Consider the following 24,176-nt stretch of genomic DNA (forward strand, 5'->3'; position numbering starts at 1 on the left):
CTAGTTGAGAAGGAACAGGAAATCCCCTGACAATTCGGCCAAGTCTAGAAGCACAGGACCCAGGAACCCACGCCAACTTGCTTTCGCAATACCACTTGGCGGTGGCGTTGTGCATGAGGACCTGAACCAGACACTTACAGTAGAAAGGCTTGCAATACAAAACAAATGGTGCGCAACTCCAACAATTTGATGTGGAGTTGGGTCTCAGCCAGAGAATGGTGACCTCTGACCCCCACCTCTTCCAGATTACCTCCTCAACCCATTACAGATGAACCAGTCAACACTGCAGCTCTGGGTAGGGAAGGGAGAGGAGGGGTTGGTCACAGGTCTAACTGTGGTTGAGTAGCCACTACTGCATATCCTTTACAATATTCTCCAAAACCTGAATGGAGTGTCAGTTCCCATTTGTGCTGGGCGCACTGAGACTTCAGATCCCACTGCAGAACGTGCATATGGCACCAGGCATAGGTTGATGAGCAGGATGCTAACAGTCTAAACGCCTTAGAGCCACCCTCAGTAAGACTCAGGACGGAGGCTAAAGCATCAAAATCATAGCCTGAATGTCCACGACTCACTGCTACAAAAGAAAGGCCATAAAGTACACCATATCCAGGATAGTTCCGCTGAATGGGAGCCTCTGTGAAGGAATCAGGTGAGACTTCGGGACACTTATTGCCAGCCCCAGCTATGTAGAGTCACCATTGTCTGAAGGTGGTTCACAACAGACTGTGGCAGGCCTGCCTTAATCAACCAGTTGTGAAGATGGGGGAAGGCTGGTAACCCAGACCTCAAAAGGTATCCTGCAATCATGGCCATCACTTTTGCACTGGTGAAGCCAAAAAGGGAGCACAGCAAACTGAAAATGCTTGTGGCCCACCTTAAATTACACAAAGCGCCAGCAGGTGCACAATGGCTCTACTCTCTTTGAAGCACTCAAGGGCGGAATCAGCCTTGCCAAAGAGGCGAGAACTGTAAAAAAGCATATCCATGAAGGACACCTGAATCTCACTAGAGAAGCCTCTGGATCTCATCCATTTGTGGCATCGGAGCACCACGCTAGCGTCTACCACTTCGTATTTGGCTGCATCCTGGCTATCTTGAATGGTCATCACCAAACTGGCACACAATTCTTCTGGGACTGCAGGTAGGAGCTCAGCAACTGAGTATTGTAACACATAGGTGTACCTTTCTCACCAAACAGCTGGCATAGATTAACCTGAGGGCGAGGCTAGCAGAAGAAAACATTCTCTTCCCAAAATGTCTCAATTCTTTTCAACTCTCTCGAAGGGGGCTTGTTGGGGGTGGTGGGTGGTTAAGAGTAGAGGGAAAGAATTGGTGTTACCCTTGCTAGTGAAGGCCTGTACTGACAAGCTCTCAGTATTAGGGTGCTACGTTAAAGAGGCAGGGTCACACCTGAAGTGGGTCTGTTTAAGTGGGCAATAGCAAGGTTTAGCCCAAGTGCACATAAGGTAATCAGTCAGTGCTTCACGAACGGCAGTAGGGGTTCAGGTGAGGATTATTCCGTTTCTAAGCTCTCTGTGAGGACCTTGTTTTTTAACTTCATGGAAGGCAACTACAAATTAAGACTTCAGGCACTTGTCTAACGCCCATGCCAAAAAAAGCAGACTCTCCCATGGAAGGGTTAGAGGGGTAACTAGCCAGGTGCCACTGCCCACTTGTAGGTTCAGATACAAATTGTCTTGTTATGGGGAGAATATGTCCCTCACAACCAAACAAATCTGGGTGGCTCTGGTAAGAGTGCAATCTGAAGAGTTGTTGGGAGCACTAAAGGGTGGCGCCTAAGCAAAGGTAATGCCTTAACAGAGTCAGTGTATTGGGGCTAGGTGCACAAGGGCCCATCCTGGAACACAGCTTAGGCCAATTTGGAGATGGATTTGGCTTTGAGGTGGACACAACATTGCGAATGAATCAGCACGAGTATGAACATGGCAGGCAATGGCATAGTTTAAGGTGCTGGTTGTGACGTCTGCTCTAGTCAGAGCAGACCCAAAGCAGGTTTTAGAATCATTTTATTGCCGGTTGGCTCCATAAACCCATAGAACGCCATACACATCTGTAGCCAGATGCTAAGGAAACTCTGGGAATAACTGATGTGGGTCAAGCCTTGGGAGGGATATGTTCTTGCATGAGGGAGACTGGGCAAAACTACCATGTTTTAAAAAACAATGATGGAATGTCTCACAAATGCCATTTTTAGCTCATTTTTCTGTACACTTTTGGCAAGGGGGTTTAGACTTGCACCATTGGTTTCCAGGGTGAAGAGAAATAGAAAAAATTGTTCCATACATTGCACATACTTTCCATATACTCTTGAATTCAGTACCGAGCACCAAATGACCAGGGAACCATAACCAGTCATTCTGACAACTTCATGATCTGCTCTTACACCCCCAATTCATTATGTAGATCACATTCCCTACCTTGGAAAACCCACACCTATTTGTTATTGCTAGTCTCCAGGCATTCAGGGAAATACTTCCTTGGCTGGCATCCCAGGATTTGTATTTCTCCATTTGAAACCTTCAATGCAATTTTGAGCAAATATTATGAAAACAAAATTAAACAGCTCCGCATTTTTTCAAGGCATCTCCAGCATACTATGATATATTGTTGTAGAGTTTGCATTGATACATTCCATGAATGTGCTGAAAAAACTGTATATTTGCATTAGTAAACAAAGATACAGGGTTTAAAAAATATTTCAAACTGCGATTTGCTAACACCACGGTAAGGAAATTATCTCCTCAAACCTAGTCAGAGGCTGATGATCCAGGTCGCTTTATACGGAGGATTGGAATCCTGCCCAAAATTTAATCAACCTTTCTACTTCTACTGTGGAAGAGGGAGGGCGTTACTTACAATTTCAAAATAGATTCCCCCGACAGATTACCAGAAAGGTACATTTTCCTTCTCCCACTCTATTCAGTGCTTGCTTATGATAATCCAGGTAGAGAGAGTGCTACTTGGAGGTCCGTCACACTATCCGATTTTTGTTATGGAAGACCTCGTCAGTGAACTGCTTTCCTCCCCTCACAGCTCTGCCTGGTAGCTGCTGCCCTGAACCTTGCAGGTCTGCGAGTTGGAGGCCCAGTGAGAAGTTTCTCTGCTCTGCTGCTGCTCTGCCCTCTGTGTCTCCCTTCTGATCCTATTCCTTCATTTGATCTTTTCCACTTGTCACTTCTTTTTCACTTTGGTCTCTTTTCACTTTTTTCCTTTCGAGTCCCTGCTCATTCCCCCACCCCCTCCAGTGCAGATTGCCCGCCTACCAGCTGTCCAGTCCTCCCCCTCACACTACTTAATGAGGGCTGCTGTGCAGCGAAAGGCAAGCCCGGACCACAGACCCTGGTTCTCAGGCTATCCACCGCTATAACGCCAGGACACTCCACGATCTCAACACTGGACGTCACCTCATGTGGCTGAGGAACACCAAAGGCCCGTGCACATGCACCAGCACCTTCGTGGTCCTCCGCACACCAGACATACCGACCACACGACTCCCTTGGATATATCCTACTCAGCACTAGCTTCCTTAAGAGACCCGCGGTGGAGATCTGGGAACTGATAGACTCCGCCTCCCCAGACGTTGCCTTCTTCACAGAAACCTGGATGAACTCCAGCTCAGCCCCAGACATCTCAACAGACATCCTCCACAAAGACTGCATCAACAGACTGGGAGGAGGCATTGCCATCGTAGAGAAAAACTAACTCAGTCTCACAACTTGCTCAGACGACTACTAACTCAACAGGGAGCACCTCTACTTCCAAATTCCGGCATACCCTAACACCACCCTCTGCGGCACCCTCTTCTACAGACCTCACGGACCTCGCCCCCCCCCCCACTTCAGCAACGCCATAGCCAACTTGATCGCTCAACATGCTCTCGTCTCAATGGACTACAACCTTCTTGGTAAGGTAAGGGGGACGGTGGCAGCTTTTCCTGAACCCGCTTGGCGCCATTCTTAGAGCATTACTGCTCGCTATTGTTTTAATTGTTTAACTGCTGAAAACCAGCTCCGTGAGCCTGTGAATAGTTTTATTTTGCTATTTGAAGTAGCGTTTTAAAAAGGGGAAGAATTGCCTGTGTGTGAAAACTGATTACTAGTTACACATTGTCAAAAAATTCCGCTTACCCACACGCACTGAGGGACCAGCTCCTGTTCGACCTGTGCCTGCACGCCCAGTCCGACCCTCAAGCCAATCACGGGTGCGGAAGGCGGGGCAGAGCCAGGAACATCCAGGGAGGCGAGCGGTTAGCGCTCTAGCTCTCCCAGACTCAAGGGCTATAAAGCAACTCGTCGGCTCAACGCGCAGTGTTGACGCGCAGTGTGGCGCCTAATGCTGCGCCTAAGACGAGCCAAAGACCAGCCCGTCTGCGCCCGTCCGTGACAGGACGGGCCAGGGGGCTATGGCGATTACCACCGTGTGCTCGGAGTCAGTCCGGCATCTGGCTCTTTCGTACACCAGCCAGACCCTAATCGACATGGGCAGGGATGTTACTACTCTGTGCTCCCACAAGGTGGGGAGTAATTTGGAGGGACCGTTTACCTGCAGGGAATGCTTAACACAATTTACCATAAGCGCGGTAATTACCCCATGTCAGTTAAGATCTACTTTAACTGCCGCTGCTAATGACCCTATAAAGTCGACTATCAGCCCTTTTAACGACCCCCTTTTAAACTGTAAGAGCCTATTGTGTAATGTTCGCTCCTTGATTACGCATTGCACGCAGGTCTGGGATCTCCTAACATCAGAGAAACCACATCTTTGTTTTCTGACTGAGACTTGGCTTAAGCCCCACACTGTTCCGGCTATCACATTGGGGGTGCCGTCAGGATATAAAATGGTAAGGATGGATCGCCCTATTAAAACTGGAGGTGGGCTAGCCATTGTTTTCAGGCAGGAAATGGAGGTGGTGGTTACCGAGACGGTGTGTAATCCACACATGGAGCTCCTAATTTTCACCATTAACCCTAGCTCTAGGGAAACCAGAAAGGGAGCTTTGGTCTATCGACCCCCTGGTCCTCCTGGGAATTTCTCCATTCATCTTGTTGAAGCTTTAGCTCCCTACATGCAGGTGAACTCAGATTTTATTGTGGTAGGGGATTTTAATGTCCACAGTGAATTAGACACCTGCGTGGAGGCACAGACATTATTGGCGGATTTGGCCACTCTTGGTTTTAACCAAATGAATCAGGGACCCACACATATAGCTGGCCATACATTGGATCTTGTGCTCTATACTTCTACAGTGATTAAATGTCTGCCTCCCATTCAAGTGGACTGGACTGACCACATCATAGAGTTCCATACTCGTTCCAATCAGAGGGTAAATGGCACTCGGAGAACTATGGCGGAGGTCAGAAGACCCTGGAACAAATTAACTCCAGAGAGTTTTAGGGGGAAATATATAGAACCCAATTGGGTTGAATGTGGCGATAATGTCACCACTGCGTTAGCTAGGTTTAATAAAGCTGTAACCACAACTATAAATCATGTTGTCCCTCTTAGGACATATAAACCACGGCCTGCCCCTAAACAAGAAGTCTGGTTTACAGACGATCTCAGACAATTAAAGCTAACTGCAAGGAAGTCAGAAAAACGATGGAGACTCACACGCAGGGCTGAGGATAGAGATGACTACAGGATTTCCCTAAAAAACTACCATAAAGCTATTCGGTCTGCTCGGAAACACCATATAGCGGCCCAATTAACAGCAGCTGGGAAAAATGCTAAAGTCCTCTATCAAATACTACAAACGTTTACTAAGCCCATAGCATGTGAAACCGAGGGGATTGAGTCCCAGGAACTTTGTAATAACATCTCACAGTTCTTTGTTAGAAAAATTGAAGGTATCTATACCAAGATCTTGACCTCAAAAACCATCTCTTACAACACTGAAACTGTTGACAGTATGCCACACCTTAGTACAGCAGAAAACAAGGGTAACAGACTTATTGAATTCCCACCAATATCTCTGAAGGAGACAACCATGCTAACCACTCAAATAAAAAGTGGGTGCCCTTCAGATGTAATTCCAGCACGGGTCATGTCACTTTTGAGCGACGATCTGGGTGTTGGAATTCAGCAGGTCGTTAATTTATCCTTGAGTACAGGGGAAGTTCCCCCTGACTGGAAGCATGCTCTGGTGCGGCCTCTACGGAAAAACACTTCCATTCCGTGGACCGACCTGACTAACCTGAGACCCATCTCTCTCCTCCCTTTCTTGGGGAAGCTTACTGAGAAGTTTGTAAACCAGCACTTATCTAAATATATTGAAAGTACGGGGGGACTAGATCCATCCCAATCAGGTTTTAGGCCAAGGCACAGCACTGAGACCGCCTTGCTGTCCGTCGCTGACGATCTTCATATGCTACAGGATAAGGGTTACTCCGTTATCCTGGTGCTTTTAGATCTGTCAGCGGCGTTTGACACTGTGTCACATGAGATCATGACCTCCAGACTAGTTGACATCGGTCTGGGAGGCAAGGCGCTGGCCTGGTTAAGGAGTTTTCTCACCGAACGTACCCAAAGAGTCATATTGGGTCCCTACCAGTCTGAGGAGGTGGAGATCTCTAAGGGGGTGCCACAGGGCTCCTGTTTGAGCCCAACGTTATTTAACATCTACGTGGCACCCCTAGCTAACATCATGAGATCCCACAGGTTTATTCCCGTATCGTATGCAGACGATACCCAACTCCTCTTCCCATTTAAAACTATGACTCCGGAAGTACGTAGCTCCTTCTCCCAAGGGATGAAAGAAGTGGCACACTGGATGGCAGCAAATTTCCTCCAGTGCAACGTCTCCAAGACCGAGGTGATGCTCTTTGGGGAAGCCAAACGTTTGTGGACCCCTGACTGGTGGTCTCAAGACCTAGGCCCACCATCTCCCTCAGCAAGCCCCACCACTGACTTCCACGGACGCCAACACATCAGCACACAACTTCCACAGCTGGATCTACGAATGTGCCACACTCAAGACACCCTCAGGCAAGCAGCCCTCCAAGAAATCCAGCTGGTCCCCTCTGATCTCCAAGAGTCTAGGCGCACCTGCAGACAACTGGAGAAAAGATGGAAGAGCAGAAAAATCACGGTAGACCACGCAGTCTTCAAATCCTTCGCCACCGCACACCACCACCTCATCAGAATAACAAAGAAAGCAGCCTTCGAAAAACGCATCAACGGCAACGCACACAACAGCAAAGAAGTTTTTGCCGTAGTCAAAGAATTGGCCAAGCCCAGCACTGAGAAAGCAGACATCCCCCCTCTCCCAAGACCTCTGCGACAACTGCCACCTTCTTCCACTGCAAGATCAGAGAGATTTACGACAACTTCGCAACCTAAGGCACACCCACGCCACCGCAACCAATTGCTCCAGCCCCCAGCAGACCTTGACCAACTGGACTACCCTCACCTCGGACGACACCTCCAGGATCATGAAGAGCAACCACTCCGGAGCCCCCTCAGATCCCTGCCCTCACCACATCCTCAACAGAGCAGGCACCGCCATCGCACCCAAACTGCCGCACCATCAACTGCTCCATTGAGTCCGCAACTTTCCCAAAAGACTGGCAGTACACAGAGATCAACACCCTGCTAAAGAAACCTTCTACCAACCTGACGGACCTCAAGAACTACAGACCTGTCTCTTGTCACCCCTTCCAGGCTAATGTCATCGAGAAAGTAATCAACATCCAACTGAGTTCATCGAAATCAACATCCTGGACCTCTCCCAATCGGGCTTCAGACGCAACTGCAACACTGAGACCGCTCTACTCTGCTTCACACAACTTCCACAGTCTCCTCAACCGAAGTAAAACTGCAGCCCTCATCCTCCTGTACCTCTGGGCTTCTGTCCTTGCAACAAACCTCTGCATCATCCTGGACTCTTCGCTCTCAATGAACCGCCAAATAAACACAATCTCGACCTTCTGCTTCCACACCCTCTACATCCTTCGTAAGATCAAGTGGATCCCCACCGAGATCAGGAAACCATTCACCCATGCACTTGTAAGCAGCAGACTCCTATGGTAACACTCTATGCCGCCACCACACAGAAATGGACCCCAAAAAACAGCAGACCATCCAGAACGCCTCTGAACCTCCCATGCAGCAAACACATCACCGGTCACCTGATGTGTCAAAACAAGAATCACTTTCAAGGTTCTCCTGCACGCCCACAAAAACCTTCACAACGCCAGACCTGCATACCTCAACCACTGCCACTCTTTCTACACTCCCACCAGACATCTCCACTCTGCCCAACTAGCCCTGGCCACTATCCCACAGATCCACAATACCACAGCTGGAGGAAAATCCTTCCCCTACCTTGATGCAAAGACCTGGAACTCCCTGCCTTTGCACCTCAAGCAATCACCATCGCTGTAGCAATTCAGGAAGAATCACACGACCTAGCTATTCGACTGAACTGCAGACCCAGCCCCTCCCCCACCCAGCACCGAGACACTTACGGGTGAGTAGGCACGCTTAAGACCCCGATTGAGACGTCTCTTAATGACATAGTTGAAGCATATCCTATTGTAAACTTTGCGTATGGTGTGCCTGATAAGTAATTGTTGCCTTTCTAATAACACAGTTAGATACAAGAGACATTCCATCAGGAATTCCCAAATGGATAGCTTTGAACAGGGTAAAACTTATGGAAAAGTCCATTATTTACAAAAACACACTAATCTGTTTAGCGATATTTGGGAGGGAGAGGAACGGAAAAAAACAGTGTTAGTAAAATGGACTGATTCAGAAGAAAGTATGATATCACGTACGAAGCTAATCTGGATGCTTTCTCATGACCACCTTATTCTTATGTAGTACATTGTAGGGTTCAAGGACGCACAGGGTGTGTATCTCACTAACCATACATGCTGATGCAACCTTCCACCAAGTAGGTTGCAGGAAGGTAATTTGGCTTCGTTCAAATGGATGGTCTTTACATTTTGCATGGACTACATTAATCTTCCAAACAGTGGAAGGTCTCCTAAATAGAGGTAACACTTATGCCCATCTAGAAAGTCTTTAATGACTGGGATTCTAAAAAAGAGGTTTGTCATTTCTGTAAGCAGTAATAGCTGTAAGGAGTTGGATGTAGAGTTCTTTTAAGAGAACTGTCAAGACTGAACACATTATGGGTCTCTCTAGATTCCTCCTTGATTGTCGAAGGAAATGTTACCTCCTCCCAGAAACTACGATGCCACTTGCACAGCAAAACACATGGGAAAGCCTCAAGTAGCACCTTAAGAGGCTCACAACTCATTGGCAATACTGGGAATCACTGATTACAGTTGATGAAGTAGTTTAAAGCAAGGTACCAAAAGGAGAGTGTAAGGAGGGCTGAGAAGCAACCCAGCATAAGATAGTCCAGGAAAATAAAGTCCCAAAATATTCCAGTCTCAGAAAGAGCAAAACAAAATAACTGAGTGGGTGATCAGCACAATGAAAAATCAGAGGAACAAATGCATTGTGACGGATCCTCCTCTAACGCAATTCTTCTTAAGTATGATATATACAGTAAATTATATCAACAGAAAAAAAACTCAACATATTGAATGGACTGGGAATGTCAAGCAACAAACACTGGAAAGGTATGCATCCTGGATATGCATTTAAGGCTCGTTTTGCCTACCCTTCCACTAAAATGGCGTGGACACCATTTCTGCACCAAGCACAACACCAATGTAATAACCCACCGAGCTTCCACAGAGATACAAACACTGGCTAGGCGGAATGAAGGAAAACTCCCATCGACACAAGTATCAAAGATGTGATGCCTTTTCTTCACAAGACGCGAGACCAGTGGGACACTGCGCCGTTGGTGAGTCATATTCTGAGATCAACATCTCAGACAGAAGTATCTGTTCAACAGGAAAAAGTTTCGCATTTTGAGTTTTTAATACTGCTCCAATACGGATTCTGGATGCTCATTTGATATGGTTGCCTTGTAACCCCAGTAACTGAAGGAACTGCAGCATGTCTGGAAACACTGTAGACATGAGTCATTAGTCTACTTCCAGCAAAATGCTTGTAAATGTCGAGCTGGTGCACACTAAGGACCTCAAGATATATGATATTGCCAAGAATTGCTAACAAACTGCCCCAGACACTGCTGCAGCTTTTAATGTAAACCTAAGACAACAGATACGACACACAAAAACAGAAATTGCCATGCAGTTTCCTCAGTGAAAAAGCATAGGTCAGCGTGTTGAAGAAACTGATACATAAACAGACTGCAGTCTACTCATTCCAGATTCTCTTACTGACCTAAAACCTGGCTCAGTCTGATGCACTCCCAATTCTCTTATTCACTGTTGGTCTGATGATGTGATATAAGTCAGTGGTGTCTAATAATCTACTCAGGGTGCTTTTGATGTGGCATAAATGTTCTTACAGAATGGGGTGCTTCCTCAACTGACGGGACAGGCAGCAAACGGGGCATCAGATAACATTCCACCACATAAAACAATTTGAAAGGAATAATTTATCCAAAAAAAGGTACTTCAAATGGGATGCCATTATCCTCTGCTTCTTTGTTTTTCAGGGGAAATCAAGAAGGGGTTATCTAACAGCTCCACGCAAACACCAGGCCACACTGGTATAGCTAACAAGGAAGATTGGTAGTCCATAACCACAGTTTGTACTATTTCCTTAAAGTTTAGACATTCGAAGACAACAAGAAAGAAAGAATACACACTTGAATTGCTATTAAAATAAAGTACAGTGATCACCTGGTATACCTATTAACACCAGAGTACCAAGCTGCTGCAAGAGTTGTATTAACAACTACATCTACGGGAATTAGATCAGCAACAGCACTGTTGGAAGCTCTCATTGTACGAAGGATTCCTTTTCCTGCCTAGAAAAAGAAAATAATGAAAGGAAAATGTTTCAGACAATTATACAGTGTAAGATTATATTCAAACCTACTACTAGAAACGTTTATTTGGAACATACTTACAGCGATAAAAAGTCCACTTGGCCCGTTAAAATTATCTATCCATCCCTGCACATAAAGACAAAAGAGAAATGTTTAATAACATTTATACAAAAGTGTCGGGCTAAGAAACGGACAAAATTTTGTCTATAAAGTATACAACGAACAGTACATTAAGCAGTGAAATGGAAAAGAAGATTAAACATTTTTATTGCTTTCAGCAACGGTTGCCAATTGCCTTTTGAAAACAAGAAAAAAACGAGTAAAAATATACAGCAAGACTAACAGGATGTAGACATACAATGCATTTGGGTAAGGGAATAAAATGATTATGCATTACAAGGGCATTAATATGGACCTGCGATTACAATGCAAAAGCATTCGCTTTGTTCCATCTTGCATGTGAGATGTATATTAAAGGTGAAAGAGGAGATTCCTTGATGTGCATACCTTCCACTGCCTCCAGTCACACCAAAGGCTTCAAACTAGAGGCAAAACGTCTTGGGATCTGGCTCTTCTCGGGAAGTAGGTAAGGTTGCTGGCCTCACTGCCAACCACTACGCATTACAACAGATATCCACAGTTTTTCACAGATACCACCGTTTCGGTCTGAAGATCATACAACCACTTTTTCCATTAGCCTGAATAGTTCGTTCCACAGGGTAGCAGGGGTCTCCCTAAATGTGGTTCCAGGTACATTGGTAAAGCACAAGTTACTACTTGTGTAACGATGTTTCTGTAAGAGACATTAGTGATAGATTCCTTAACTTAGAATAGTTTCCTTAGCTTAGAATATCCCCAGGCGTCAGACTGGATCTGGAAAGTTTTGCTTAGCAGTACCCCTGAGCGTCAGTAGGTGGCGTCATGCAGCTCCGCGTCCGTCACTAGTGTTGTCCACGCCGAGATGACGTCACGGAGAGTACTTGAGCGCCACCCATGCGCGCGGACGTCAGTTCTGTACACTACTTTCCGCGCCAGAAATGCAGAGCCATGCAAAATAGTGACCACTGGTGCATAAAACTAGGACACTAAAAGGGATGACCTGAACCCTAGGAATCCGTCCGCAGAACGGGGAGAATGGGTGGGGCGGTAAGGAATCTATCACTAATGTCTCTTACAGATATATCGTTACACAAGTAGTAACTTCGGCATCTGAAAGGGACACGTTAGTGATTGATTCCTTACCTTAGAATAGATGCCCCAGCAATACCAACCCCGGAGGTAGGTCTGCAAACAGGATCACACCAGAAAAATCAGAGCACAAACCGGCCAAAGAAACAGTCTCTGGACCGGACTGTCAAGGCAGTAGTGCTTTGTAAACGTGTGCAGCGAGGCCCACGTAGCTGCCTGAATAATGTCCTGCAAGGGAATGCCGCGTCCCAAGGCAGTAGTGGCTGCAGTTGCCGAATGGGCACGCAGCCCCACAGGCGGCTCCTTCTTGGCCAAGGAGTAACATGTTTTGATGCACAGAAAGACCCACTGGGAGATAGTCAGTTTGTGCACGGCCCAACCTTTTTTGGCACCCACATAGACAACAAAGAGCTGATCCTCCACCCAGAACTGCTGTGAACGCTGCAAAATGCGAGCGCACGTTTTGGGTCTAGACGGTGAAGCGTCTCCTTCTCCCAGGAAGGATGCGGAAAGAAGGTGGGCAAAGTGATGGTCTGCCCGATGTGGAAGGGCGTGACAACCTTTGGCAAGAAAGAAGGACGGGTCCTTAGAACCACCTTGTCTGGATGAATGAAAAGGAAAGGAGGTTTGGAATAAAGAGCCTGGAGCTTACACACTCTTCTGGCAGAGGTGATAGCTACCAGGAAAGCCGTATTTAAAGTGAGAAGATGGAAGGAACAGTAATGAAGGGGCTCAAAGGGAGTGCACATCAAAAAAGTTAAAACAAAATTCAAGTCCCACTAAGGCATTATGAAAGGCAAAGGAGGAAACTTGTAGGTAATGCCTTTGAGGAAACTTAACAACCGGGGACTTAAAGAGAAGGCTGATCTGGAAGCCGTAGGAAGGCAGAGATGGCCGAAAGATAATCTTTGACAGTGCCCAGAGCAGAGCCCTGCTGGGCTAAAGATAGAAGGAAAACCAAAGGAAATGATGGACGGAGTGTTGACAATACAAGCACTCACCCACAGTCAACTGATCTGGGTTTAATCCATCACCATTCTTTAGCCCACTCTGACACCCAAGTTCAGACATGGCCATATGCAAATCAGTCTGACCCTGTGCCTCATGGGAACATTCCAGCCCGAACTGCAAAGCCATGCCTTCCCTGGACCGGAAACAAGCTTCCCAGGACCGGTTTCTGGCATTGCAGCCGCCTTCAGCCGGGCTTGCTGGAATCCAGTGGCAAAGTGAGCAAGGGACTCGCGTCTGAGCATACCCTGCCAACTTATGGCGAACAAAGCAAAACCAAAGGAAATGATGGACAGAGCGTTGACAATACAAGCACTCACCCCCAGTCAACTGATCTGGGTTTAATCCATCACCATTCTTTAGCCCACTCTGCCACCCCAGTTCAGAAATGGCCATATGCAAATCAGTCTGACCCTGTGCCTCATTGGAACAGTCCAGCCCGAACTGCCAAGCCATTCCACTGGATTCAAGCAAGCCCGGCTGAAGACGGCTGCAATGCCAGAAACCGGTCCTGGGAAGCTTGTTTCCGGTCCAGGGAAGGCATGGCTTCGCAGTTCGGGCTGGACTGTTCCCATGAGGCACAGGGTCAGACAGATTTGCATATGGCCATGTCTGAACTGGGGTGGCAGAGTGGGCTAAAGAATGGTGATGGATTAAACACAGATCAGTTGACTGGGGGTGAGTGCTTGTATTGTCAACGCTCCGTCCATTTCCTTTGGTTTTCCAAAGATAGAAGGTACAGTAGGACCTCAGAAAGAGGGGCAGAAAAGCTGTGCACCATGCCACAAATCGGTTTCACCTGCAGGCGTATACCGTTTTGGTGGAGGGATGCCTGGCTGCCAGAATGACATCACAGACTTCGGGAGGAAGGTCGAAAGGTGTCAACTGTCACCGCTCAATCTCAACGCATGGATGCAGAAGCTGGACAGGTTCGGCTGGAGGACCGCCCCCTGCAGCTGCGACAGAAGATCCTCCCCAAGAGGCAGACGTATTGGGGGATTGACCCTCATACTGAGTAGCTCGGGATACCATACTCTTCGAGTCCAGTCCGCGGCCACGAGAATGACTTGAGCCCGGGCGCGCTTGATCTTAAGCACTCTGGGCAAAAGTGGTATAGGTGGAAAGGCGTACACCAGACCACAACTCCACTCACGAGTGCCGCCTTGGAAATTCCAACACGCAGAATTGATGACATTGCGCGTTCACTTTGGTTGCAAATAGATCTAACCAAGGCTCTCCCCACTGCAGAAAGAGACCTTGCGCCACGTCCGAGTGCAGACCCCATTTGTGATCCATCAAGCACCGGCGGCTGAGTTAGTCTGCCCTGGCGTTCAGAGAATATGCCAGGTGTTGAACCACCAAGGTGATTCCTTGATGTTCCAGCCATGTCCAGAAGCGCAGAGCCTCAGGACAAAGGGTCCAGGACTCCACCCCGCCCTGCTTGCTGCAATACAACATAGCAGTGGTGTTGCCTGTGAACCCCTGCACTACACTTCCCCAGACCGTCAGCGCAAGTCGGGTCGCCCGCAGCTCCAGGATGTTGATATGGACCCAGGACTCCGCCGGAGACTAGAGGCCTCTGATTTCTGCCTCTTCCAAGTGGCCTCCCCATCCCAGGAGGAACGCATCCGTCACCACAGTGTACTCCGGTTGGGGAAGGGAGAGGGACCTGCCACTGATCCAATCGCGAATTGTGAGCCACCACTGCAAATGTCGTGCAGCACCCTCCGAGATCTGAACATGATCGGAGAGGTTACCCTGATGTTGCGCCCACTGGAACTTCAGGTCCCAGTGCAGAGCCTGCACATGTCATCTGGCAAGCGTCACCAGCAGTTTGCAGGAGGCCGTCAGACCCAGAAGCCTGATGGACCCTGACCGGAACCCAGGATAGAGGCTGAACGATTGGAATCATAGTCTGAATATCCTGGACTCGCTGCTCGGGAGAATAAACCCGAAACAGCGTCCAATCCAGAACCGCTCCGATGAAGGGGTAACGTCGGTAGGCCGGCAGGACGGGAATGTGAAAATAAGCGTCCTGCAAGTCCAACACTACCATCCAGTTGCCAGGGTAGAGGTCAGCCAGGACCTGAGCCAGAGTCAGCATTTTGAATTTCTCCTTCCGGAGGAAGCGATTGACGTCCCGGAGGTCCAAGATGGGGCGCAGGCCCCCCCTTGTCCTTCTGGAGTACCAGAAAGTAGTGGGAATAACCACTCCCTACTTCCTGACTGGGAACGCACTCGATGGACCCTTGGCCAGGAGGGTCATGACTTCCTGTCGGAGAAGAGCCAAATGATCCCCCGGCATGCGGTGGTACCGAGGTGGCATGGCTGGAGGGGAGGACTGAAAGGGAAGGGAGTAATCTCGGTAGATTATCTGCAGCACCCACCTGTCCAATGTAATTTCGCGCCAGTGGTGGAGGTGGTGGCGGGCCCTGCCACCCACCAGCGTGGGGTGTTCCCTGAAGCTCGGAATAGGAAGGCTTGGAGGGCCACGAAAGGAACGAAACCCAGGAGTGGTAGGGCTCTTCATAGAAAGACCCAAGGACTTGGCCGTGGCCCGTAAGTCCTTAAAGCGCTCCAGTGCACTGTCTGCCTCATCGTCAAATAGGCGGGAGCCATCAAAGGACATGTCCATGAGCCAGCCTTGGACATCGGGCGAGAACCCAGTCAAACGCAACCAGGCGTGGCACCACAACGCCACAGTCGTGGAAATTGCCCTGCCCAACAACTCATCGGTGTTCAAACCACACCTGATGGCAAACTTAGCAGCATCCTTACACTCAGTAATCGCCTGGGAAAGGACAGACTGGACCTCCTCAGAACACTGAGGCAAGACCGGAGCAACGGAATCCCACACTGCGTGGGAGTAACGGCCCAACAAGCAGGCGTGTTAACCAACCACATCCCTAAGCCGGCTGAGGAGAACAACCTCTTACCAAATTGTTCCAGCCTTTTAGAGACCTTATTTGGTGGAGCCTTGCGACGTGGAGGCCTGAATGACCAGGCTCTCAGGCATAGGGTGAGTGGTCAGGAAGGCGGGATCACCAGGCGCCGGGCAGTGACGCCTAGAGCTGTTCTTATCCCCTGGCACCAAAGTGGCCGGCCACAACCAAGTGCCCAAGAGGACTTCGGTAAGGGCCTCACTGAAAGGGAACAGCAGCTCCGACAACGCAGATGCCGTCTGGAGCACCTCCGTAAGGAGGTTGGTTTTGAGAGCCAGTGAAGGGAGGTTGAGATTGAGAGCCTCCGCAGCTCGACGGAGCACCACGGTGTAGGAAGCACCCTCCTCCATAGTAAGCAGAGAAGAGGCAAACCCTGGGTCAGAAGAAACATCTAGTTTGCCAGAGTCTTCCAGATCGTCCACCCAATCTTGCTCGGAGTCACATTGCCAGGCAAGAGGGTCCTTGGACGCGTCCCAGTCGTCATCTGCCTCTGGTGTAGAGGGAGACTGTCACGGCGGCAGAGCCGGAGAAGAGACGAATGGTGTCGGGAACAGCGCCGAAAATGGCGCCGGCCGGAGCCGCTTCCCAATTCGGATCCCAGGCCGGAACAAATGATCCGGGAACCGGGGCAGAGGTGGGATAAACGGCACCCAGTGCGGCGCCAGGGGTTGAGCCGGGCCAGCGGCGGGAGCCGGCAGTAGGATCATGTGGCGTAGGATCATGTGGTGCCGGGGCCAGAGCCGGTGGCGGAGCTGCCAGGCCAGCAGGATCTGGACACGGGACTGCGGGGCCCGAAGGCGCGCCGGAAGGACCCCGGGGGCTAAAAAGGCGGTCCATGGCAGCAAGAAACTCTTGCATCTGTTCGAGAGTCGCCGACGGACCTGGGTAAAGAAGGTAGGCCGCAGGACTCCCAGGCTCCAGAGGAGCCGCAGGGGCAGAGTCCCCATCCCCCTCGTCTGCCTCCAAAGAGCAATGGGGGGACGTCAGAGAGCGAACACACTTTTTCGACTTCTTTTTATGGCGTCACTTACTGGAATCCGAAGGTGAATACTTGGAGCCCAAGGAGCGACGGCTCTGGTCCCACGAGCGGTCGTGGGAACGACCCCCCTGGACTCAGAGTGGCGGTGTGCGAATGCCGAACCTCCAGCAATTTCCGACTCCGCTCCCGCAAGGCTTTCGGGGCCATGGCTCGACAGTCCTGGCAGGCCCAGGAGTTGTGGTCTTTCTCCAGGCAGTAGAGGCACACATCGTGGGGGTCTGCCATGGACATATTACGGCGCCACGTCCCACAGGACTTAAAGCCGGGCATCTCTACATGCACCAGGAGAAAAAATGGGAGACAAAACTCTCAAAAAAGTAGTCATAAAGTGACTAAGGTACGTGCTCAATCCGGATCTGCGCTTGCTGGCGTGGAAAAAGAACTGACGTCAGCGTGCATGGGTGGCGCCTAAGTACTCTCTGTGACGTCATCTCGGCGCTGACACCAGTGACTGACGCAGAGCCGCAGGACGCCACCTACTGACGCGCAGGGATACTGCTAAGCAAAACTTTCCGGATCCAGTCTGAAGCCTGGGGATATTCTAAGGTAAGGAATCTATCACTAACGTGTCTCTTTCAGATAACAAGGTTAAGGGTCATAAGGGGTACAACAGTGCCAAGCACTAAATATGGGACGCGTGCTAGGTTACCTTAAGCCGTCAATTACAATTTGGAACTTCCTTAGGTTTACGTTGATGGGGAAGATTGCCTTAACCAAAATGATTGTACTACCCCAGTGCTTTTATGTCTTCTTGAAAGGAACGATGCATTAGATCCCCTGAGCATTTTCCAAGAACTGGCCAAACTCCTGGTGCACTTAGTGGGCTGGAAGGCAGTATCGGGTTGGACTGGCCATGCTGAAGTTGGAATGGGATAGAGAGTGAATGGAGGTACAAGAACTTAGACTCTACTACCTAGCGTCCCACTTAAAATACGCTGTGCACTGGTTTTACAAGGAACCTAACTGGGAGAAGTTCCTTCTGGCAGGTACCACTGTGGGCAGGGAAGGAGTAGTTTCTTACCTGTAACTCCAGTTCTGTAGTAGGGGTATCTCGGTTATAGTCATAATCTAGTGAATAGTCCCGCCCATGTGCGTGGACCCCGGAGCAATCAAAAATAATCTCTTAAACTGACTTCATTGCAGTCCTGCATAGACACTTAAGAGAAAATTAAAGACAATAATGCAGCCTGTACCTACATGGCTACACTGTCCAGTACTTCAACTAGAAATGCCAAGGATATAATACCAATGACACATTTAACACAATCTGTCAAGTTTCATCCATAGAGAAACTTTCCCCCTCACCAAATCCTTGGAATGATAGAGAGGAAGTAAAGGACAGACAAGCCTCCATAGGCTGCCATTATGTGTCTGGAAAAGGGATACCGTGCCCTTAAGGAACTCTGGAGACCCTCGGTATCCCAGCATGCTCAGCCCCTTCCTTTTACTTTCAGTTCTTTTTTCCGGCTCCTGCTAGCAGGACCCTGGAGTATTGAGCTCTCCCTTTTTTTCTCTTTTTTTTCCTACAAATTGTGCACTTTTAAAGTGTTAGTGTGTTCACTCAACGTGTTTTTGCCTCTTCTCATCTTTGCTGGAGTTTCTCTGGTGTTTTGGCTACTCTTTTAGCAAATATGCCTGCCTTATTTGATAAATGTCCTGAGTGCTCCAGGAAAAAGGCAAAATCGGATCCTCACAGGGTGTGCATCCTGTGCCTGCCTTCTCATGTTCCTGAGGAGCGTGATATCTGTCTACAGTTCCCTAAAAGGACAAGGTGGGTCTGGGCATGAAGGGGCTCCTTCCTCTGCCTGTGCGCAGGCCTCCGGGGGGCTCCCCAGTAAGGAAAAGGCCAGAAAACTCCACCGGTCTCCGTCGATAGCCTCTATGTCGGCGTTGAAAGGAATGACCAAAGTCTGTTCCCTGTCTCCCCAGGGCTCTGGGTCGAAGCGCCTTCGAAGTCGAAGGGACTGACATCGCGAGCTCCGACGAGGTCGATGCCGAGGACTGATTCGTCGTCGAGCCATCGTCGACGTCGAGAGGGGTAAAGACGCCGGTGCTCGCCGTCGAGGCGACACCGCCGGTCACCGTCCACGTCGAAACGCAAGTCAGCGGCGTCGAGATGAAGATCAGTGTCGAGGCACCGACCGTCGAAGCGATGGCCATCGACGCAGAGTAGACGCTAGTCGACGTCGAGGTGACGTTTTTCGACGTCAAGGAGACGCTCGTCGACGTCGAAGGGACGCTCAGCGTCGAGGAGGAAGCGTACTACAGTGATGACAAGTTCTGAAGAAAGTGCTTTTCCCTTAGTGAAAGACTGTATGAATCCTTTAGAAATCATTTCCTTTCTGCTAAAATAATGTAAGCCATAGATGTTAGAGGATGTGCCTTTGTCCTTCTAATGTTTCTAGGATGCTGAACATTAGTATTTTTCTGAACGAATTTATCTAGGCTTTTCCTGTGTAGACAAGAGATGATATTTCTTTTAATATAATTGCTTCAAAGTGTGTAACAAGTAGTAGTTTAGGAAGGACAAGTATATACTTTTTGTATACAAGGCTATGCTCTCGCAACTACAATAAAGTATCACAGAAACAGTACAATGACTAATGAGAATCAAAGAACAGAAGCAGATTCTTTGGTGTGTTCCTAGTCACAGCAAGATGGTTTATTTTCTCCAGACTTGAGGAATATCACAAAAAGCCGACACGTGTTTCGTCATGTACAGTTGAGTCAACACGACTCTTCAGGGCTTAGAGCTCAACTCAAACGTATGGGTTGAAAGTTAGTCTGGACTTATTGTTCGTGTTCTATATAGGTAGATAGGAGAGAGACACTAGTTATTCAGAATCAGTTTGTGACTGATTAGGAAGCGTATGTCCAAAAGAGTCACGTGCAAAAAGCACGAACACGAGAGACGACGACCGGGAACCAAAGGAGGAGGGATACCATACCACGGCGCACCGCCACAGAGGAAACGCACCCGTTCCCTGCGAGCATCTCAACAGATGGATCCCCTCCCGGCTACCGCCTGATATACACCAGTATTCAGAGTGCTAACACTCGAAGATTTTCTTCTAACCAATGAGGCAGAATATAAGAAAAAAGTGCTTTTTGCACGTGACTCTTTTGGACATACGCTACCTAATCAGTCACAAACTGATTCTGAATAACTAGTGTCTCTCTCCTATCTACCTATATAGAACACGAACAATAAGTCCAGACTAACTTTCAACCCATACGTTTGAGTTGAGCTCTAAGCCCTGAAGAGTCGTGTTGACTCAACTGTACATGACGAAACACGTGTCGGCTTTTTGTGATATTCCTCAAGTCTGGAGAAAATAAACCATCATCTTGCTGTGACTAGGAACACACCAAAGAATCTGCTTCTGTTCTTTGATTCTCATTAGTCATTGTACTGTTTCTGTGATACTTTATTGTAGTTGCGAGAGCATAGCCTTGTAAATGTGTTTAGTCTTCTGACTATTTTAGACGGTTAAGGGTGTTTTTCCGCCTGCTCTTCACGCACTACACATTAACCATCCACATTACACACTGTAACGTAAAACTGAGGCAGTGCGCCCTTGATATCTGAATTTCCTAAAAACCCCTTTTCAGGTCATATATACTTTTTGTAGCAATGACTTCCTTTTCCTTCCTCGGAAGTTGATGTAATGTAGTTTTCACAATGGCTTACTAAGAGACTTTACAAAATAAGCTCGAAAGACTGTCACCTCATGTGGATTGACCAATGAAATGCAAGAAGAAAACCTTAATGATACAAATTATTAGAGATAGAACAATTATAACTCATAAGAGAAGATTGTGAGCAAAACTGCGACAGTCCGCTCCCGAGCCCATTCTCCGAGTGTGTGTGACGTGTCATACTAATCCGGAATCTCAAGCTGGTTTATTTTCTGCAAATCCTGAAGAGACTCTTCCTTAAATGACTTTGCACATCGGCTGGTGATGCTGTTTTTGCTATACCCTTTCGGCCGAGGGGTTAGCTTTCAGACTAATTGCACACTGTGCATTAGTATTTTTGATTTCTTAGGTTCGTATGAGAACTGATAGTCTTACGTATGTCTTTGGACTGATATTTTTCACTCTCCTTTATACCCGTTTGATTGTATTTCGAAATAAGTTGTATTATGTTTGTGATTTTACCCTGTAACTGTGAACTAAGAGAGGGCATTCTAATTTGCGTACTTTTGTTGGACCATTCATATTATGAAATAACAAAAGAAATAAGATAATTAGTGTTTGTCTTATTCATGAGTTATTGAATTACAGATGTTTAGCACATTTCTACATTGTAGGTCCTCATGAGGAAATAGCATTCTGTTTCATTATTTAGTCCCTTTTAGCTCTACCAAAGATCGGAGGACCTTTGATACTGCTATCTGAGTGAAAATTACTTATGGGCCTGTCATTAGAGTTACGTTTCCAATAACTGTATAGTGGTTGGTGTGGACGTGAAATAAAATTCCACACTGCTTCCGCTGCATCACTCCCGATCATTAGTTATTGGGGCGCTATTCTGGGACATCTACACTGCTGCTGGGTGGCTAACTCCAAAGGACTTAAAGCAATGCCTGTTGGGATTAATCAGTGTTAGGAAGAAAAGGAAACTTAGTAGGTAGTTTGTGATATTTGGATTGACGCTGGCCAAACGTCAGCCAGAGACCCTCCCCAGACACTTGATTCTTTGCGAGAAGACTGAATGCACAGGCGTGGAAAAGGTACATATGAAGAAAGTGAGGAGTGATGAAAGACTGCTGGATGACCAACTAGCGTGGAGAGCCATGATGCACAACTTCACTGGTGGAGATTCCTATGCCCCCACAATAGTGGTGGGCACTTGAGATGCTACACAAACGTAATCGCTACTGCAATGGGCTTATGAGAATGGTGACCCTATTTAGAGGTTACACACCAACATTGGGGCAAGGGTTCACAATTTGGGGTGTTCTACTGCAGTTTTTTATGTTTTGAGCAATTTTATGCTATGCATTGCTTGGACCCAATGACAGTTATGGTTTCATATACTGCATGATTTAACGTACAGGTCCTGTAAAGTTGCTATTGAGGTGGTACTGTTTGATGTTGAAGTGAAAATAACATTTAAAAAAAATGTTAATGGTGTTATGTAGAAAGAACCAAACATTTTTCACTGATAGGTGGCTTCTTGGGCAACTTTAATCTTTGCAGTGGGCCTTCGGGCATTTTACAACTTTTATCTACTAGCAAACAATGACCATGCCTGCATGTTTTTTCCTCTTCAAGATAAACCTCCTACAAGATGACACATGATTCACTATTGCACTAGCTCCCTGTAATGGGGGGTTTTGTTTGTGTTGGTCTACTGTGAAACAAATTGTTTTAAGTTGCTTGGAATTACTCGGCTCGATCGCCAGGGAATGGGATTGATGGATTTTGTCAGAAATGCTGCATTTTGAGATTTCCAAGGAGTTTCTGTGCATGATTTACTTTTTAAAGTGAAAGCTGACTGGGTAAAGGAAAATGCTACTTACCAGTTATGCATCTGTTCTTGGCATGTAGAGCTGCAGATTTCTACACTTTGCATTAGATTGCCACCTGGTGTTGGGATCGGATGATTGCTTGTTGTCTTGGAAGAAGTCTTTGTAGTCACGAGATAGGCGACTCCTCCCTTGGACGATAGTGCGCATGGGCATCGGCTCCATCCTTGGATTGTTTTTCGCCATGATGGGAAACTATGGAGTTAGTAGAAAGAAAGAAAGGATGCACATGCTTGTATATCTAATTAAGATAAAACTGGAACAGATACAGGTCCCGGGGAGGCGGGAGGGCCTGTAGAAATCTGCAGCTCTACATGCCAAGAACAGAGGCATACTGGTAAGTAGCATTTTCCGTTCGAGGTATATGAGCTGCAGATTCTACACTTTGCATCGATTGTGCAGCAGTGTCTCCCCTAGCGGTGGTCACATGTATCCGTTGGAGTAGTTTGAAAGAGTTTGGAGGACAGCTTGGCCTGCTGCAGCTTGCTGCTTGGCTTGCACATCAACACAATAGTGTTTAGTGAAGGTGTGTGTTGTAGACCATGTTGCTGCTTTGCATAGGTCTTCTAGGGGAATGTTCCCTAAGGAAGCCATGGAGGCTCCTAGTTTGCATGAGGAGCGCGCTCTAGGAGGAACTGTTAATGCGTGTTTGGCCTTGTGATAGCATATTTGTATACATTTAACAATCCACCTTGCAATTCCTTATTTAGAAATGGGGTTGCCTTGGTGGTGGAGAGAAAGCTACAAATAGTTGTTTTGTTTTGCGAAAGGATTTGGTCCTATCGATGTAATAGAGAAAAGCTCTTTTGACATCTAGTGTGTGTAGAGCTCTCTCTGCTACAGTGTCTGGCTTTTGAAAAAATGTTTTCCATGTGAGAAATTGCTGTTCACATTTGTGTAAAGGTTCAAAAGGGGGTCCCATGAGCCTGGTAAGAACAATGTTTAGGTTCCACACTGGAGAGGGTGGTAACCTAGAAGGAATAATTCTTTTGAATCCTTCCATAAAAGCTTTTATTGCTGGTACTCTAAACAACGACAAAGGTTGTCTGTTTTGTAGATATGCCGCAATGGCTGCAAGATGTAATCGTATAGATGAATATGCCAGATTACATCTTTGTAAATGGAGAAGGTAACAGATACTATTTTGGATGGATGGATGGAAGCATCTAAAGGATCAATTTGATTATTGCAGTAAATGGCAAATATTTTCCATTTAGCAGCATAGCAAGCTCTAGCAGTAAGTCTTCTGGCTTCTTAAATATTTATACAGTCTGGTGGCAGGTTAAGGTAACCAAACTCTAAGACTTAAGGAGCCAGATTGCCAGATTCAGTTGACTAGGATCTGGATGCCTGATGTCTCCATGGTTCTGCGTTAGCATGGATGGTGTCAGACAGTTTTTGGTGTGGAACTAGAGCGAGTTCCAGCAGTGTGGTGAACCACGGTTGCCGTGCCCATGTGGGAGCTACCAAGATCAGTTTGAGAGACTGTTGTCTGAGCTTGCGTACCACTAGTGGTATTAGCGGAAAAGCGTATGCAAATCTGCCTGACCAGTTCATCC

At 47.6% G+C, this 24,176-nt stretch overlaps 1 protein-coding gene across 5 annotated transcripts in view; it reads right to left on the minus strand.

Moving 5' to 3' along the window:
* Positions 1 to 24,176, minus strand: part of FAR1 (fatty acyl-CoA reductase 1) — a 564,623-nt gene that overhangs the window by 277,542 nt on the left and 262,905 nt on the right. For 3 of the 5 annotated variants that reach the window (XM_078680901.1, XM_078680900.1, XM_078680903.1), the window contains 2 exons: positions 10,988 to 11,032; positions 10,758 to 10,885 (listed from right to left, as the gene is read on the minus strand). In XM_078680901.1, coding sequence (XP_078537027.1) covers positions 10,758 to 10,885; positions 10,988 to 11,032 — 173 coding nt within the window. The remainder of the gene's footprint in view (positions 1 to 10,757; positions 10,886 to 10,987; positions 11,033 to 24,176) is intronic. The other 2 variants (XM_078680904.1, XM_078680905.1) reach the window with 1 other exon arrangement.

This window comes from Lissotriton helveticus, chromosome 3_1 (assembly GCF_964261635.1).
Source record: "Lissotriton helveticus chromosome 3_1, aLisHel1.1, whole genome shotgun sequence".
In the NCBI taxonomy this organism is placed as follows: domain Eukaryota; kingdom Metazoa; phylum Chordata; class Amphibia; order Caudata; family Salamandridae; genus Lissotriton; species Lissotriton helveticus.